The sequence below is a fragment of the Vanessa cardui genome, chromosome 23 (assembly GCF_905220365.1).
Source record: "Vanessa cardui chromosome 23, ilVanCard2.1, whole genome shotgun sequence".
NCBI lineage: Eukaryota > Metazoa > Arthropoda > Insecta > Lepidoptera > Nymphalidae > Vanessa > Vanessa cardui.
Window position 1 is genome coordinate 7,928,390 of NC_061145.1, and position 14,589 is coordinate 7,942,978.

Here is a 14,589-nt window from a genome sequence, read left to right on the forward strand (position 1 = left end):
AACGTTACTAAAAGTTAAAATAATTTTAATAGAAGAGTTAGCAAGTATAACTGCATACTGTGCATACACAAGGGTGATGACATCTTTGCACCTAAAGTAAGTAGCGCGTTGATGTGATGTAAGGAATATTTAATATCTTAAACTGCCAATGAATATTACAGTACAGGTGATCACTTACCATCAGGTGGCTTACTTGTACGTCATGATGTCATGAATAATCTTAGGTTTAATTATTCGCGGTAACCGTTTCCCTCTAAGGAAAATTTTGCAACGGAACAAGCGAATGCTCCTGTTACTCCCCTTAAGAGATACTTTTTAAGGTTTTCCTGGGTAATGAAAATAAAGCTTGCCATTCAGTGGTGAGTCTTTAGTGAATTACCTAGAGCTTTTACTAATGTTGCGGGTCAAATTAAATTTTGACCCAAAACGTATTTTGGCTGTAACATAGTATATGATTACGATTGTTTTGTTTTGTAAAACTATTTTTGTGTAAAAATAGCGTATAAAACTAGTTAAAAATTTTGTGGGTTTTGAAAATGTTTAAAAACTACGAACGAATTTTTTGAATGACAAGGCTAGTTCGACAGTTCGTTAAAGTTTCGTTGATTGGCTTGCTTTTATACGGAACTAGTACCTATTTCATTGCTCTGAGGCAAAAGTACTATTCATAGGTTGTTAAAAAAAACCAGTCATATGGATAGAGACCAATTTGATTCCTTAATTCTGTTAAGTATGTAGTATTTATTTATACCTTATTTTGGAAATAATATTTTTATAAATTTCTTGATCTTACCTTATCTTTCTTTATCTGTTAAAAAAATTGACAAATAAAAAGTTTATGAAGTTTTAACGTAAAAAATATTTTAGTTTAACATTATGGGGGATTATTTCAAATAATTAAATAATATACTTTATAAAAATTCATAAATATATTTTTAACATGAATTCAATTAGGATTTATTACATACTAAAAAGATTTCAGAGTATTCAGTGCTCGTAAGTAAATAATAAACATTTTAAAATTATTTAAATAAATGTTTTATAGTTTTAAGTCCGATGTATATATGTATATTTTTTTATTGAATTAGAATTAAAAAACCAAAGCATTTAATATGTTTCAAAAACTGGACATCGAATATGGTAATGGACGTTCTTGAAAGTGCTCTGCAATTAAAATGTTGTTTGAGAGATACGCATAGAAAGAGATTGGTAAGGCAATTATTCATTATTATATTATATTAGCTGTTAGTGCCGGCTTCATTTAGTAATAAACATGTCGCTGGCCTCACCAAAATTTCGTTTCAATCGGATGAATAATAGTTTTAGTAGTAGGAACACAAATGCCAAAATACAATTATTTAGTTTCATTTATTAAGAATCTTTTATACCTCCATATATTTTTTATACTACATATAACCACTCATGTTGTAGAATTTAATATACTACAATATGCATAGCTCTTCGCCATTTATGCATTACTTGTAGACTGTAGCAGTACCGAATGGTAGCATCGGCCTATCTTGGGATTTTTGCTTTTTCAGGTTTAATAAATGTACATGTGTACTCATTATTGTTTATATTATGATTCTTTTTCGTTGATATCAGGAAATTTTAGCAGATTCCAAAGTAATGATTTTGCAAGAAGTAAATGAACCGTTTTTAAACATGGCGGTCTCAAAGGCGGCGACCTTGCTCGGCGCATACGATGTTAATATAATCGACAACTTAGTTTGGGAGGAAGATTATATGGGCAGGTAATTTTTAAATATTATGATTTTTAATATCGTAACAAAATTTGAGATCAATTGTGAGAACTATTCTATTTTCTATATACGCATATAAAATGAGATACCGGGAAATATAATCAATATACCATTTTCAAAATTTAAAAAGATTATTAATACTAAATTAATAAATAAATCACATTCTTTATTAAAAGAGTACTTTTTAGATGTCTGGAACGCCTGGAGTAAGGCTTGGTTTCCCTCATAGGACACTAAATAATGTAAATAACAGCATTGTAAATCTGTTTATATTCGAGTTTCTTGCCGTTTCTTCTCGCTAGAAGCTGCTTTTCCGAAACGGTGGTAATATTTAATTATTATTGACGATTCAAAAACACTTAATTGTGAAGTTTACTTGCATAAAGAGATAAGAGCCGAGATGGCCCAGTGGTTAGAACGCGTGCATCTTAACCGATGATTGCGGGTTCAAACCTAGGCAAGCACCGCTGATTCATGTGCTCAATTTGTCTTTATAATTCATCTCGTGCTCGGCGGTGAAGAAAAACATCGTGAGGAAACCTACATTTGACAAATTTCATAGAAGTTCTGCCACATGTGTATTCCACCAACCCGCATTGGAACAGCGTGGTGGAATATGTTCCAAACCTTCTCCGCAAAGGGAGAGGAGGCCTTTAGCCCAGCAGTGGGAATTTAAAGGCTGTTGTTGTTGTTGATTTGATTTATATAACTTTTTTTATTCAAACCAATTAGGTGTGTATTGGATATCTTGTAGTAATTTGAAAAAGTTTTATAATATGTCTCTTTTTTAGGATATTCTCGTATATGGCTGATGCTATATTCGTCGCTACAACGACACATATGTGCGTGCAAAGGTTCGCAGAACAATCCAGCGTTCCGGTTCTATGCATGCGTTCTAGAACTCACGCTAGTATACAATCTTTGGCCACAATTATGTCTACCATAGTTAGTTCATTTGTTGGAAATTTATTGATATACCTATAACACCTTCGACCATTGTTTATGGTATAATGGGACTACTTAATATTGCATTTGTGAGACACGTATTAAAAAATAGAGAAAAATGATTGACAACTATTTCGTATATTATAATATAATTTTTTTTTTGTAAAACAGTAAAAAAAAACACAAATGCAACGTCTCTCTATGATTAAATCTGTTGTAACCAGTAACCAGGGCTGGATCACAGTAGCTTGGGAAAGCGATCTTGTGGCGCTCGCTGAAAAGACGGAGTGGGTACCACTGGTTTTTGATGCCATCGTACTAGAGCGTAGTCCTGGGCACCAGCGACTCCCATACCCTCCCTCCTCCCACGCTTCACGTGGGTAAAACGTGTAATACGTTTTTCCAGCGAGAAAAAAATCCGTTAGACAGCGTCGATAACAGAAGTTCGTTGTCAAAACATGTTAAAATACGGCTCTGATTGTGACCAATGAAATGTGTGTAGTGAACTACTACTGAATTTTATACCGGTTTCACTCTCATGCTGGTGAAAATACATACTGGTACTTGGTGGTAGGCTTTGTGCGATGTGATGCCTCAGTAGATAACACCCACTTAGTATGACTATGTTCTAGTTGAGTAGGGTGAGTTAGATAGTGTATCTATAGGCACAAACATTAACCAATGTTGGTTTATTGGTTGGAACATTGGTTTCTTACGGTGTTGATAAATTGTGATTCATTACAAAAATGTTTAATGAATTGGGTAAACAAATGTTTAAACTAAATAATTTTTTTAATTTTTAAAAGATGTTTTAGGAGGAATTTGGTTCCTTACAAAATGTAAATTTCGCATACTATGGATCGCCTCACCCGGTTTTGAATTCTTATCTCCTGTTGTGTCCAATGCTTGGAGCCAATATTAGATTTAAATGCTGTTGCCAGGTATTATTGTGTTGACTAATTACAAAAACACATCTTATATAAATAACCTGTTGTAATAAGTGGCTGTGTGGAGTTACATCTTTGCTTTCGACGAAAGCAAAAAGAAAAAAAAATCATTTAACAATAATTATTGTTGCTCATGTGCTGAATAATCAAAATCGACAATCGCTCTGCGAACCTGTGTTGCAGAACTATCGATAGTTGACCTCGAAAACTATTCAGGATATCAATTGAACTATATACATGGTTTTGGTTATATATATGGTTTTGATCAATACTATCGTTATCGATAGTCTATCGATAGTGGACTATCGATATGCAACACTACTGTGAACTTTACTACGTCTAGACAAGTTTAGACTCGTTACTCTTGAGTACCTAAACCTCGCCTATGTTATATAAGTAACAGAAAGCATTTTAGTACGTTGGTACTTATAATGAGTATAATTAACTAATTATTTATATTATTTATAATCATTCCTTCATAGTTATTTGTTCCCCTTTTTAACTAAAAGATAAATAAACATAGTTACATCTATATTTATACTACCTATTATTCATTATTGTTTATAAATATTAACGAGTAGATACTAAAGCTTTTTATAATATAATTTAACTCATGTTCACATTACAGAAATGTCCTGTGAGTCCGTTACTGTTCAAAGCGAGTGAAGATATAACCTCAAAAACTAATACAGAACTCAAGGAATGCTTGTCAAAAGAGCAAGTTTTGAAAGATGCCGGTGTAATTATAGCTGGTCCAACCAATGTTAAGAAAGTTGACGAATTTAAACTTTGTGTTGCTGTACGTGAAGTAAATTTAGATTATTTATATATTTGGATGGTATCGGAGTACAAAATAACTAAAATAAACTAACCAAGTCCCTACTTTATTATTTTAGTATGCATGACACCTACGTTTGACATTCGTCATAATAAATTGCTAGTGTGTGTGTACTTAGTGGCCAGCCGTTGGCCGCTATTTTTTTCGATGCGTTTTCACTTCTCAGCTTTGAGAGTGTATCTAGACAGAAGTAATAATCAAAGGATATTTCCTAAGCTAAGAAAACGGTCATGTTTTTAAAATAATCTGCAAGCCAAGATTCATAACGATTTTTTTTTTAGTTTTTAAGACATTTTTGAGGAATTAAAATAAAAAAATATTGAAATAAATTCGTTTTCCGTCTAGCATTTTTAAATTTTGGCCGATAATTATTGTTTAAACATTGACAAATATCCAGTGTTTAATAGTTATTATAAAAAAAAATAATTAATTGATACTTTTTTTTAAATACATTTTTGAAGTTGCATTTTTGACAAATTTTGAAAAAAACTAAAAAAAGTGATAACTCAAAAATGGTTCACTTTTGAACCATACATATGGGGGTTAAAATTATTGCAAATAGTCACCCCTATCACCTCCTAATGGATATACCTACGTAATTACCAATAACCCTGTATAAAAGATTAGTCCAATCTTTGAATATTATAAGTCACAAGTTCACGATAGGCCAGCATGTTTAATGTGGGCAATCGTTTTTGATCGACCTTGGGCCGACGTTGGACCAACGAGTTGGATCGAAGTTGGAGCCAGGGTGTTTGGCCTATGTGTGCTGGTTCACAACCAGGGAAGATGTGATATTTTTATTTTTGTGTTTATTTTAAAGAACTCCATATTGGATAGACCACAAGTATATTAAAAATCCAAAACACTAATTTACTGCAAATATGTGCTTTCAAAATGCCAATTTAAATTTTCGCGCGATAACTTTTTTTTACAATTATAGCCTCAAATAAGTAGTCATAACAGGAGTGACGTCACTGAAACCTAATTATTGTTTTGAAATACGTTCCTGTCCGAGTTACTTTAATTCGTAAATTTGTTATTGTTGAAAAACAATTATATCAAATATAGACCCTGCAGTGACCCTTCTTTTATATTTTTTTTATCATTTTAATAGCAATTTCAGAATTGACTGTTTAAAAATAAACTAATATTGATATTTTCTATAACAGCCATCGAAAACCTGAATATTATTATTAGGAGAGACTTAAAATATGATTCCACATATAATTAGTTTCAATTAATAAATATAATTATTAAATAATTTATCTGAATAAATTTCATTACAAAAAACATATAAACACTTTCGAATATTGCTAAACTATTTACTTGTTAGGTAAAAATATGTTTTCAAAAGTAGTTATGTTTATTTTATAAATTGTTTCATTGAAAACTTCTCACTTTTTTCAGGATATTGAGGCTCACACAAAATGCAAGTGGTTATTTTTCCACACCATTCCCCGAGGCAGTGAAGTCGATGATAGCTTGTTTAATCATGAAAATTCAAGAACCTTTGACGCTTTTGAAAATTTTCAATATATAGCCGCAGCTTTAATGTGTTATGTAATTAAAGATCACAAGTTTTGATTGAAATAAACTGTGTAAAATGTTAAATTTGTTGAATATTTATTATAAACTGTTTTCATGTTAGTCCCTAAGGTTGGTGGCACTCTGGTGATTTAAAGAATGGTTTATTAAATTTTGTGTGAGGCCAATGTGTATAGTCAGTGGTGACAATTTTTTTTAGACAGATCTCTAAATAAAAAAACAATTATATATAGTATATGACATAGGAATATATTGATTTATATATGAGTAACACAAAGGCATTGACTCCTGCTATATTGAGAAGATTCTGAAGTGTATTCTATCAAATTAAATATGTGTCCAACAAGTTTGTTTCCTGACAATGTTAGAGTTATTAAATTATTATTATATAAATTTGGCAGTGTTTGCTCGAGTTGAGCCAAAATCCTCAATTAGGGGTCAAATGTTCCACTGGATGAAATCTCAGCATGTTCCCTAAGTAAGTGCAATATAAACATACTGATTACTTTAATTTTATCTGATAAATTAACCTCAAATATTTAGACTATGCTCTGTTTGCTACAGTGAAACTTGTAAACTGAACGGCAAATGTGTTGTTTGTAAATTAAAATCATTTTGTTTTGATATAAACTATTTTTATTTTATTTACATACCTAAAAGCTTTAACTTATTGACTAAATTTTGCACAGTTAATCGGTTTGATTCTTATATTTCCCGCGGAAAATTTTTGGTAACGGCACAACTCCAGGGCATGGCACTTGGCCATACACTTCACAAATACACGGTCTTTCACAACCAATACCAAAGTTAGCTGGGTTATCCTTTTTTTCAGCAGCTATGGCCTCCGCTTCCAAGACCTCTTTAGACTTCCCGACCGTATTCATTAAATGTTCCAAAATGTCCTCCTTAGTCTTGTTGTCTATATCGACCAAAATCTGTCGTCCATCATCGAAGTAACACTTAATAAATGGTGAAGGCGTTAAGTTCTTCAACGTAGCCACTTGAACATCGGGATTTTTATATTGAATTTGTGGTAAATACCAGAAAACAAAGTCCTTCGCACCTGTATTATTTTGGCCATGAATGTTATATGCAACAGAGAATATTTTTATCTTGTCTTTAAATACCAGTTTTCCAGCGTTTAGGTAATTTAATGTTCGTCTAATAGGTGCTCTACCTTTCATAAAAGGCATTTTCTGTGTGTTTTATTTTATTCAGCGACTAACCTCAAAATAGCGATTAACAATACAAATGAAATGACAGTGACGTATTGAAGTTTGACATAGCCTGACTTCCGTCCTGAAATACTTACGATGTACCTACCTTTTATATTTTCAATTCAATTCTTAGTTTAATGGCTTTTAGTTGTGCCGGCAGGGCACAGATTATTTCCCAATATTTGCCAATATCACGTGGGATGGAGAAGACACGAATGAGATTGATCGCCGATCGGTACGGTTGAGATACTAAACTCAATTGAATTTTAAAGTCAAGAATAGTAGTATTAATTTCCTTTTAATCCTTAACCTAGAACAACACAAACATTAAGAGTTAATAATAGGATAATTAAAAAATAGTTATTAGTATTCTAAACTATACATGTAACAAAAAATGTTAAAAATTGGACTATTCACAACTTAATTTTATTAAATTTGATATATTTACATAGGATTGAACAAAATGGACTAAACACAAACGTCAACAAACATTCAACATTTATAGGGCGAGGGACTTTAGGAGGGAGGATGTCATAAATGGGACAAAGAAGTTTAGGGCAAAGGAACAGGATACGGGTTGCAGAGCCTTCGTTTAGGCCACATTCACACAGCGAGTGATCACGAACTCTGATTTTTGCTAGCTTTTATATTTTACAATTTTATATATTCAATATTCAAATTGTCTATTCTATTAATTGTCAGTCTGTCATGTCAATTGAAATAGTGTCAGGAGTCCTTTAAATATTTTCTGGTCCATTTTTGTGTACAATCATGTAAAATTATTAATACACTAACCGCTTCAAAATGGATAAGTAAATAAAATACATGTATTTGAACCGCTAAAAATAAAAATGAAGTGCTCAAAAGTAAAAAATGCCTGTAAAATATGTTTTCAATCTGTTAATAAGAAAAACGGATTACAATGTCAAGGAGCATGCCAAAAATGGGCGCATTTTAAATGTCTAAATTTTACGCCCGGAAAAATTCACGACATTAAGAATGGTTTAATAGAAATAACTTGTCCATGTCCGGACTGTAATATGCCAACACCCAAGGAGAAACTAGTTAATCCGCCATATACATGCACTAATACCAAATGTCCTGCAAATAAACTACCGATTTGTACCTCTAAGGAATGTCCGAGTAACCGCAATCCTATACCTAAATATCCAGTTCCACCTGTTGATATTCCAAAAGTATCACCAACATGTACTCCTCCATCACCACCAAAGTGTAACATTAAAAGGAACTCATCTCCTCCCCAAATTTATACAAAGCCCAAGCAGCAGACAAGGGTTGAACCACACAATTCGAAGTGTCCACATTCAAATTGCCCTCGACCAGCTAGTCCTCAAATTTGTAAGCTTCAAAAACCTTCAAGGCCATGCGAGTCTTGTAACTCGTCACATCAGTTGTTAAATAAACCCAATAGAAACGTTTGCAGCCCCAAACAATCTCAATCTTGTTCGAATATTTCAATAATGTCGACTTGTTCAGGTGAGTTCATCAAGGCAATGTATTTTTTTTTGTCTCTATTGCTCTTCTAATTTTGTCTCTGTCGTTCATTTAAAGATCGTATATTTTTAATGTTTTTTTTTTTTATTATATCAATTAAAGTTTGTAATTATTTAAAGCTTAAATTTATTTATAGTTACACGATCGATAAAAAAAATGTTGTTTTTGTTATTTACGTAATAAACATTAAATGAAAACAATTGTAAACATCGGAATTACATTAAATTTACGTACATTATGTTATAGATAATCAAGAAATTAAAAATCTCCGCGCAGTTTCTTCAGATTCTCAGGTGAATGTAGAACCGGATCAAGTGACGCTGTACTCGGCTATCGAAAATATGAGCAAAACTGTCGGTGAACTTTCAATTCAGCTGAAAGATCTCATGTGCAAAATGAATCAAGTTTAAATTAAAACATAACATTGGGTGCAGATATTTTATTTGTAGTTAATTTTCAGCCACATCACGTCGAATGAAAAGGTTTCCCACTATTAATTCTTCCACCACCCTTTACAAGATGAATAAATAATATATTAGGCACATGAATAATATGTATTAGTAAGTGGTTCAATAGTTAAAAAGCGAATGTGTGATTCTACTCTGAATGTGTATCGTTTTAATTCTCATAACACGTTTATATATTGACATTTCTGTTACACAGTATGTAGTATACTGTCGCACGACTGATAAAGTTTGAAATGATAACGACGGTCGATGTCCTGAAACGTTCGTAGATCAAATCCAAAGTCAATCTAATAGAACAAGTAACGTTTTAAAAGAATAAAATGAATGCGTATTGCAATATATAGGCGGTAAATTTGTTATGCTATCTGCTTTTGATTGTTTTGCATCGCAAAACCCTATCAGTATGCATCTTCTATTATGTCATTTCATTCCATTTCATCGTTTCATTTTGGTGTGCAACAAAACGATCGTTAACTGGTACCCATACGAGTGAGACCTTTGAAAGAGACGTACCAAAAAAGTACAATTGCATAAAAAACGTACGCACTCTAGTAAAAATTGGTTTCAGTAAGTTAACGACTTCTAGACGCAGCCACAATTCTATATTTTTTATATTGGTCGGATTCATGATATCCTTGATGAAATATTATACAAATCTGACGTGAGATATGAGCGTGATTGAGTTACAAAAAATCATCCATTCAAACTCTTCTTATGAATAAAATAGTAGTACCTATTTATTGAAATGGCAAAAAAAGGAAAAAAAGTGACTAATTCTGTCAAATTCTGATAAGAAACTCAAAAACATCTTAAATGGAAAAATAATTAAATAAATATTACCATGTTGATGCCCGACAAAAGGCATCTCAACAAATTACCATAATGCCCAATTGCAATAAAATAAAAAGACCATGCAAAATCTGCTTAGAAACAGTTTCCGAGAAGAATGGTATACAATGTCAAGGTGCGTGTGAGACTTGGGTGCATTTTACCTGTTTGAATTATACACCTGGAAAGATTAAAGATATAAAAGCTGGCATTATAAAAGTTACCTGCCCTTGTCCAGACTGCAAAACAACTCTTCCAAAGGAATACCGTACAGATGAGCCGTATAGCTGTAACAATACAAAATGCCCCGCAAACCACCCACCGAAATGTGTGAATATGACATGCCCCGTTAACAAGGGGGGAGTCGTTGAAGAAATTCCAAAAGTCGACTGTGCTTTAGATAGATGTGGGAAGAGCTGCAAGACGTACAGTCATCCACAATTATATAATGCCCCACAGCCGCCGCCGATACCACCGTGTGCACCACCAAAATATTATGAATCACCTTCGACATCGGGTTCCACAGACGGTTGTCATAACTTAAATAAATGCCCATCTGGCTGCGCTTCATCTGAAGATATTCCTGGTGATTATGGACGACATTACGAGGCAACGAATCCATCTATGGGTACTCTTGAACAAATGTGTGCAACAGTTGGGCAACTTACAAACCAAATTAACAATCTTATAACAAAAATGCATCAATCAAATGGCAAAGAGAAAAATGGTGGAAATACTTGTAGCCATAAGGGCCCCAAGTCCATGTGCCCTAAGGCCTGTTATTGTCCTGGGAATCCTGCACGAAGAAATTGATATTTTTCTATGAACGATAACTGTTTCATTCATATCTAAAGTAAAAACTGTTTCTGTTAGAAAATAATATCATTCCCGTTTGTAATATATTTTTATTTTTGGCAAATATAATATCATAATTTCGTCTCTAAATCTTGATCGTTGTTTGAAAAACCTAAAAAATTAAAGGCAACGGTTACGTTTTAATAATACTATTTTATTTTTTTTACCCACTCGAAATTATAAAACTCTACCACACAAGCCGGCATCCCCATATTTAGCACTCGAGATACATATGAATTAAAAAAAATTGCCAACGACTTTGGCAATTTTTCCTCCGACACCCAAACTATCTACATACCGAATTGCATCTAATTCGATTCTGCTGCTTAAGCGTTGAGTTATTATCGCATTCACAACAATAGTTTCTTTTTTGGAATACGACTTCCACCGATCTTGGTATGAGGGTTTTGAGTAACCCAGTAACAAGGAACCCAGTCTTCATACAATATATTCTGCCATCACAATACTTACTATTGCTGTGTTTCAGTTCGAAGAGTAAGTGAGTGTTACTCTCGCGGTATAACATCTGGCATCTAAGTTCCTAAGGTTGATAGCGCATTGGTGACTCCACCACTTTCCACCACCACAGATGTGTTTAAAATTTCTTACGCCAGCTTTTTGTCTCCAGTTATTCGACGTACATCCGATAGGAGGTGATAGGGGTGACTATTTGACATAATTTCATAATCCAAAAGTGAACCATTTTAGCTTTTGTCAAAAATACAACTTCAAAATTTTATTTACAAAAAATATCAATGAAAATCTATTTTTTTCTTCTGATTTATAAAAACGAATAAACACTGGATATTTGTCAATATTTAAGCAATCATAATCGGCCCAAATTTAAAAATGGGAGGCGGAAAACGATATTATTATATTTTTCCTCAAAAATGCCTTAAAAACTAAAAAAAAAAACAGTATGAAACTTGTTCTGCAGATTATTTTAAAGACATAACTGTTTACTCAGCTTTCCAAAAATGTATAAAATCTGGAATTTATTTCAAAGCAGCTGAAATAAAATGGTCAGAAGGGACGCTGGTTTCCTATTCGAACATGAACGAATTTGTACTAAATAAAGGTCGCTCTTTAAAATTCCCACAAAATTAATTAAAAATAATAAATATCCAGTGTAATAAATCATTTGGATTATGCATATGGGGGTTAAAATTATTTATCCTAACGGATGTACGTCGAATTACTAATAACCTGTATATATATTTATATCTTTACGCTTTAGGCTAAGTTATATAATGATCGATTGACTTTAATTTCGTATTGGTGTGTTAATTACAATGGGACGTGTTCTAGGGGTTCAGGCAATTAGTAAATCTCAATAACTTGTATCTTCTGATATTGTTGGTGCGTGAAATTGCTGTTATCAATGTTTTACCAACTATTAGTATTATTGAGGTGATCTTACAAACATCACATTCTTTTTTTTTAAATTTTAACAAAAAATTAGTCAAGTTTAAATAATATATTATTACAAAACAAATTAATATGCACTAAAATGTACTTAATAAAAATAATTGCGTATTTAAAATATTTCTTAGAGCTCTCCTAGGTAAAATTAAATGAATAATATTATACTACTTAAAACTTAAAAGTCGATTTAAGATTATATTATGTAGTTACAATTATTTAAATAAAACTAATAATAACGAATGAATCGCGTGTATGAATTTATTTTTAAACATTCCGACGTTTCGAGCACTTTGCAGTGTTCGTGGTCACGGGTAGACTAAGATGACATTTGTCTATTTGAAGAACAAAGGAAATATTATTAACAACTACCGCCAACGATTTCTCAATTGATATCTTGAGTAACGTTCCGGTTGCACGCAGAAGGCACTAACTGTATCTTTAGGTCTTGCAGTCTGTTGGATTTGGGATTTTAAATTTTTAATAAGTGGATCCCAGGTGTTAGAAAGTCTCCAACCATCTTCTCTATTGAAGTTCGGATGTTTTTGAATTTCAATAGCCTCGCGTATCATTCTAGGAATGAATCTGTGTTCTCTAGCGAGGATCTGTGGTTTATCAAATCGGATAAAATGGTTAGGTTTATCCAGACCATCTTCACAGACTGCAGACTTTGAAGAACGCCTATTTTTGACATCTCCTATATGTTCCTTGACCCTGGTACCGATACTTCTCTTTGTTTGGCTTATGTAAGATAAACCACACTCACATTCCAGTTTATATACTCCTGCAGTTTGTAAAGGAATATTACTCTTGATAGGTCTCAAGAACTGGCTCACTTTCTTATGAGGCTTGTAAACGGTTTTAATCGAAGCTCGCTTCAAGATGTTGCCAATCCTGTCTGTAACTCCCTTCACATATGGTAGAAATGCAGGTTGTCGCTCAACTGTGGGTGGCTTGATACGGCTTCTGCGATGCTGGCGAGGCACGGGCAGCTTGTTCTGGTGGAGTGCAAGCTTGACCTGACGTAGCTCGTCCTCTAGTTGTTCAGCATCGCAGAGATGGTGGGCTCTCTGAAACAAAGATTTGCCAACGGTAGCTAACTGACTAGGGTGGTGGTGCGAGTCACCATTCAGGTATTTGTTGGTGTGTGTGGGTTTCCTATAAACTGTGTGACTTAATGTATTATAATGTAGTAATGATTCATCCGTTATATTTAGTTTTATTTAAATGTGTAATAATCGCGAAAATTTAAGACAAGTTACAATTATTGTTCTTTTGGAGCAGGTGTCAGTTTTTGCATATTTATTTTAATATATAATTATTTATTTACATAACATACAATTATTTAATCGCTTTAATGAATCATATTATTGAAAAAATAAATATGTTCTGTTTCTTGTAACTTAATTCATACGCTAGAAGTGCCCGCGACCTTGTACGCCTTTGAATATAACAAAAAAAAAAAAAAAATATTGTAACCTAAGTTACTCCATATTATATCAGTTATCTGCTAGTAAAAGTCGTCAAAATCGGTCTAGCCGTTCCAGAGATAAGCCGGAACAAACAGACAGACAGACCGACAAAAATTCTAAATAAATGTTATTTTGGTATATATACCGTGTATAAATACATATCACACTTTAGTAAAAAAGGGCTCTTTTAATATTACAAAGAGACACTCCAATTTTATTATATGTAACAGATATAAAATAATCTATGTAACCATGGGTTGTCATGGATTGTTATGTAATCAGTTGTATGTTACTATTACCTGATGGAATTATAATAATTAGAAAATAATATTAAATACACTTTATATATCAATACTAATTATGTTGTTGGGCGATACAGTATACGATGAGTCGGTAACCACTAAGGTACCCAGCAAGTTTGTACAAAGACCAGTCACCAACAATCATGAACTATCGTAGTGTTAAGATCATCATTATCATTATCATTACACAGTATAAAACAAAGTCGCTTACCGCTGTCTGTCCCTATGTACACTTACATCTTTAAAATTATGCAACGGATTTTGATGAGGCTTTTATTAATAAATAGATTGATTCAAGAGGAAGGCTTATATGCATAATTCATGCACAATATATTAAAGAAACACAGATAATTTTGGTTTCTAAAGTGATGTATGACGTAGCCGTTTGTATTGTCTAATGATCGAAAAACTATGAACGAGCATTTCACTTCTGCGAACCTGGGACTGTTCCCTAGTTTTAAATAAACGAT

General features: G+C 32.8%; 4 protein-coding genes across 4 annotated transcripts; 3 read left to right on the forward strand and 1 right to left on the reverse strand.

Annotated features, from left to right (window-relative positions):
• Window positions 1–1,101: 1,101 nt before the first annotated feature.
• Window positions 1,102–6,443, forward strand: LOC124539891 (ornithine carbamoyltransferase-like). The gene is made up of 6 exons (XM_047117251.1): window positions 1,102–1,209; window positions 1,606–1,754; window positions 2,555–2,708; window positions 3,524–3,649; window positions 4,284–4,454; window positions 5,904–6,443. The coding sequence occupies exons 1-6, from the start codon at window positions 1,138–1,140 to the stop codon at window positions 6,078–6,080; spliced, it is 849 nt and encodes a 282-aa protein (XP_046973207.1). The 5' UTR covers window positions 1,102–1,137; the 3' UTR covers window positions 6,081–6,443.
• Window positions 6,444–6,576: 133 nt separating this feature from the next.
• LOC124539890 (probable 28S ribosomal protein S25, mitochondrial) lies at window positions 6,577–7,389 on the reverse strand. The gene has a single exon (XM_047117250.1). It carries the CDS (start codon window positions 7,232–7,234, stop codon window positions 6,731–6,733), a length of 504 nt encoding a protein of 167 aa, XP_046973206.1. The 5' UTR covers window positions 7,235–7,389; the 3' UTR covers window positions 6,577–6,730.
• Window positions 7,390–7,989: 600 nt separating this feature from the next.
• LOC124539636 lies at window positions 7,990–9,183 on the forward strand. Its single transcript, XM_047116935.1, has 2 exons — window positions 7,990–8,755; window positions 9,020–9,183. The coding sequence occupies exons 1-2, from the start codon at window positions 8,110–8,112 to the stop codon at window positions 9,181–9,183; spliced, it is 810 nt and encodes a 269-aa protein (XP_046972891.1). The 5' UTR covers window positions 7,990–8,109.
• An 843-nt stretch (window positions 9,184–10,026) lies between these two features.
• Window positions 10,027–11,070, forward strand: LOC124539903. Its single transcript, XM_047117266.1, has one exon. The coding sequence runs from the start codon at window positions 10,123–10,125 to the stop codon at window positions 10,879–10,881; it is 759 nt and encodes a 252-aa protein (XP_046973222.1). The 5' UTR covers window positions 10,027–10,122; the 3' UTR covers window positions 10,882–11,070.
• The last annotated feature ends 3,519 nt before the right edge of the window (window positions 11,071–14,589 follow it).

Coding starts and splice junctions, on each gene's coding strand:
- LOC124539891 (XM_047117251.1), top strand. CDS start 1,138: ATGGTAATGGACGTTCTTGAAAGTGCTCTGCAATTAAAATGTTGTTTG. Junction 3,650..4,283: donor GATTTAAATGCTGTTGCCAG/GTATTATTGTGT, acceptor TTCACATTACAG/AAATGTCCTGTGAGTCCGTT. Junction 4,455..5,903: donor AATTTAAACTTTGTGTTGCT/GTACGTGAAGTA, acceptor CACTTTTTTCAG/GATATTGAGGCTCACACAAA.
- LOC124539890 (XM_047117250.1), bottom strand. CDS start 7,234: ATGCCTTTTATGAAAGGTAGAGCACCTATTAGACGAACATTAAATTAC.
- LOC124539636 (XM_047116935.1), top strand. CDS start 8,110: ATGAAGTGCTCAAAAGTAAAAAATGCCTGTAAAATATGTTTTCAATCT. Junction 8,756..9,019: donor AATAATGTCGACTTGTTCAG/GTGAGTTCATCA, acceptor ATTATGTTATAG/ATAATCAAGAAATTAAAAAT.
- LOC124539903 (XM_047117266.1), top strand. CDS start 10,123: ATGCCCAATTGCAATAAAATAAAAAGACCATGCAAAATCTGCTTAGAA.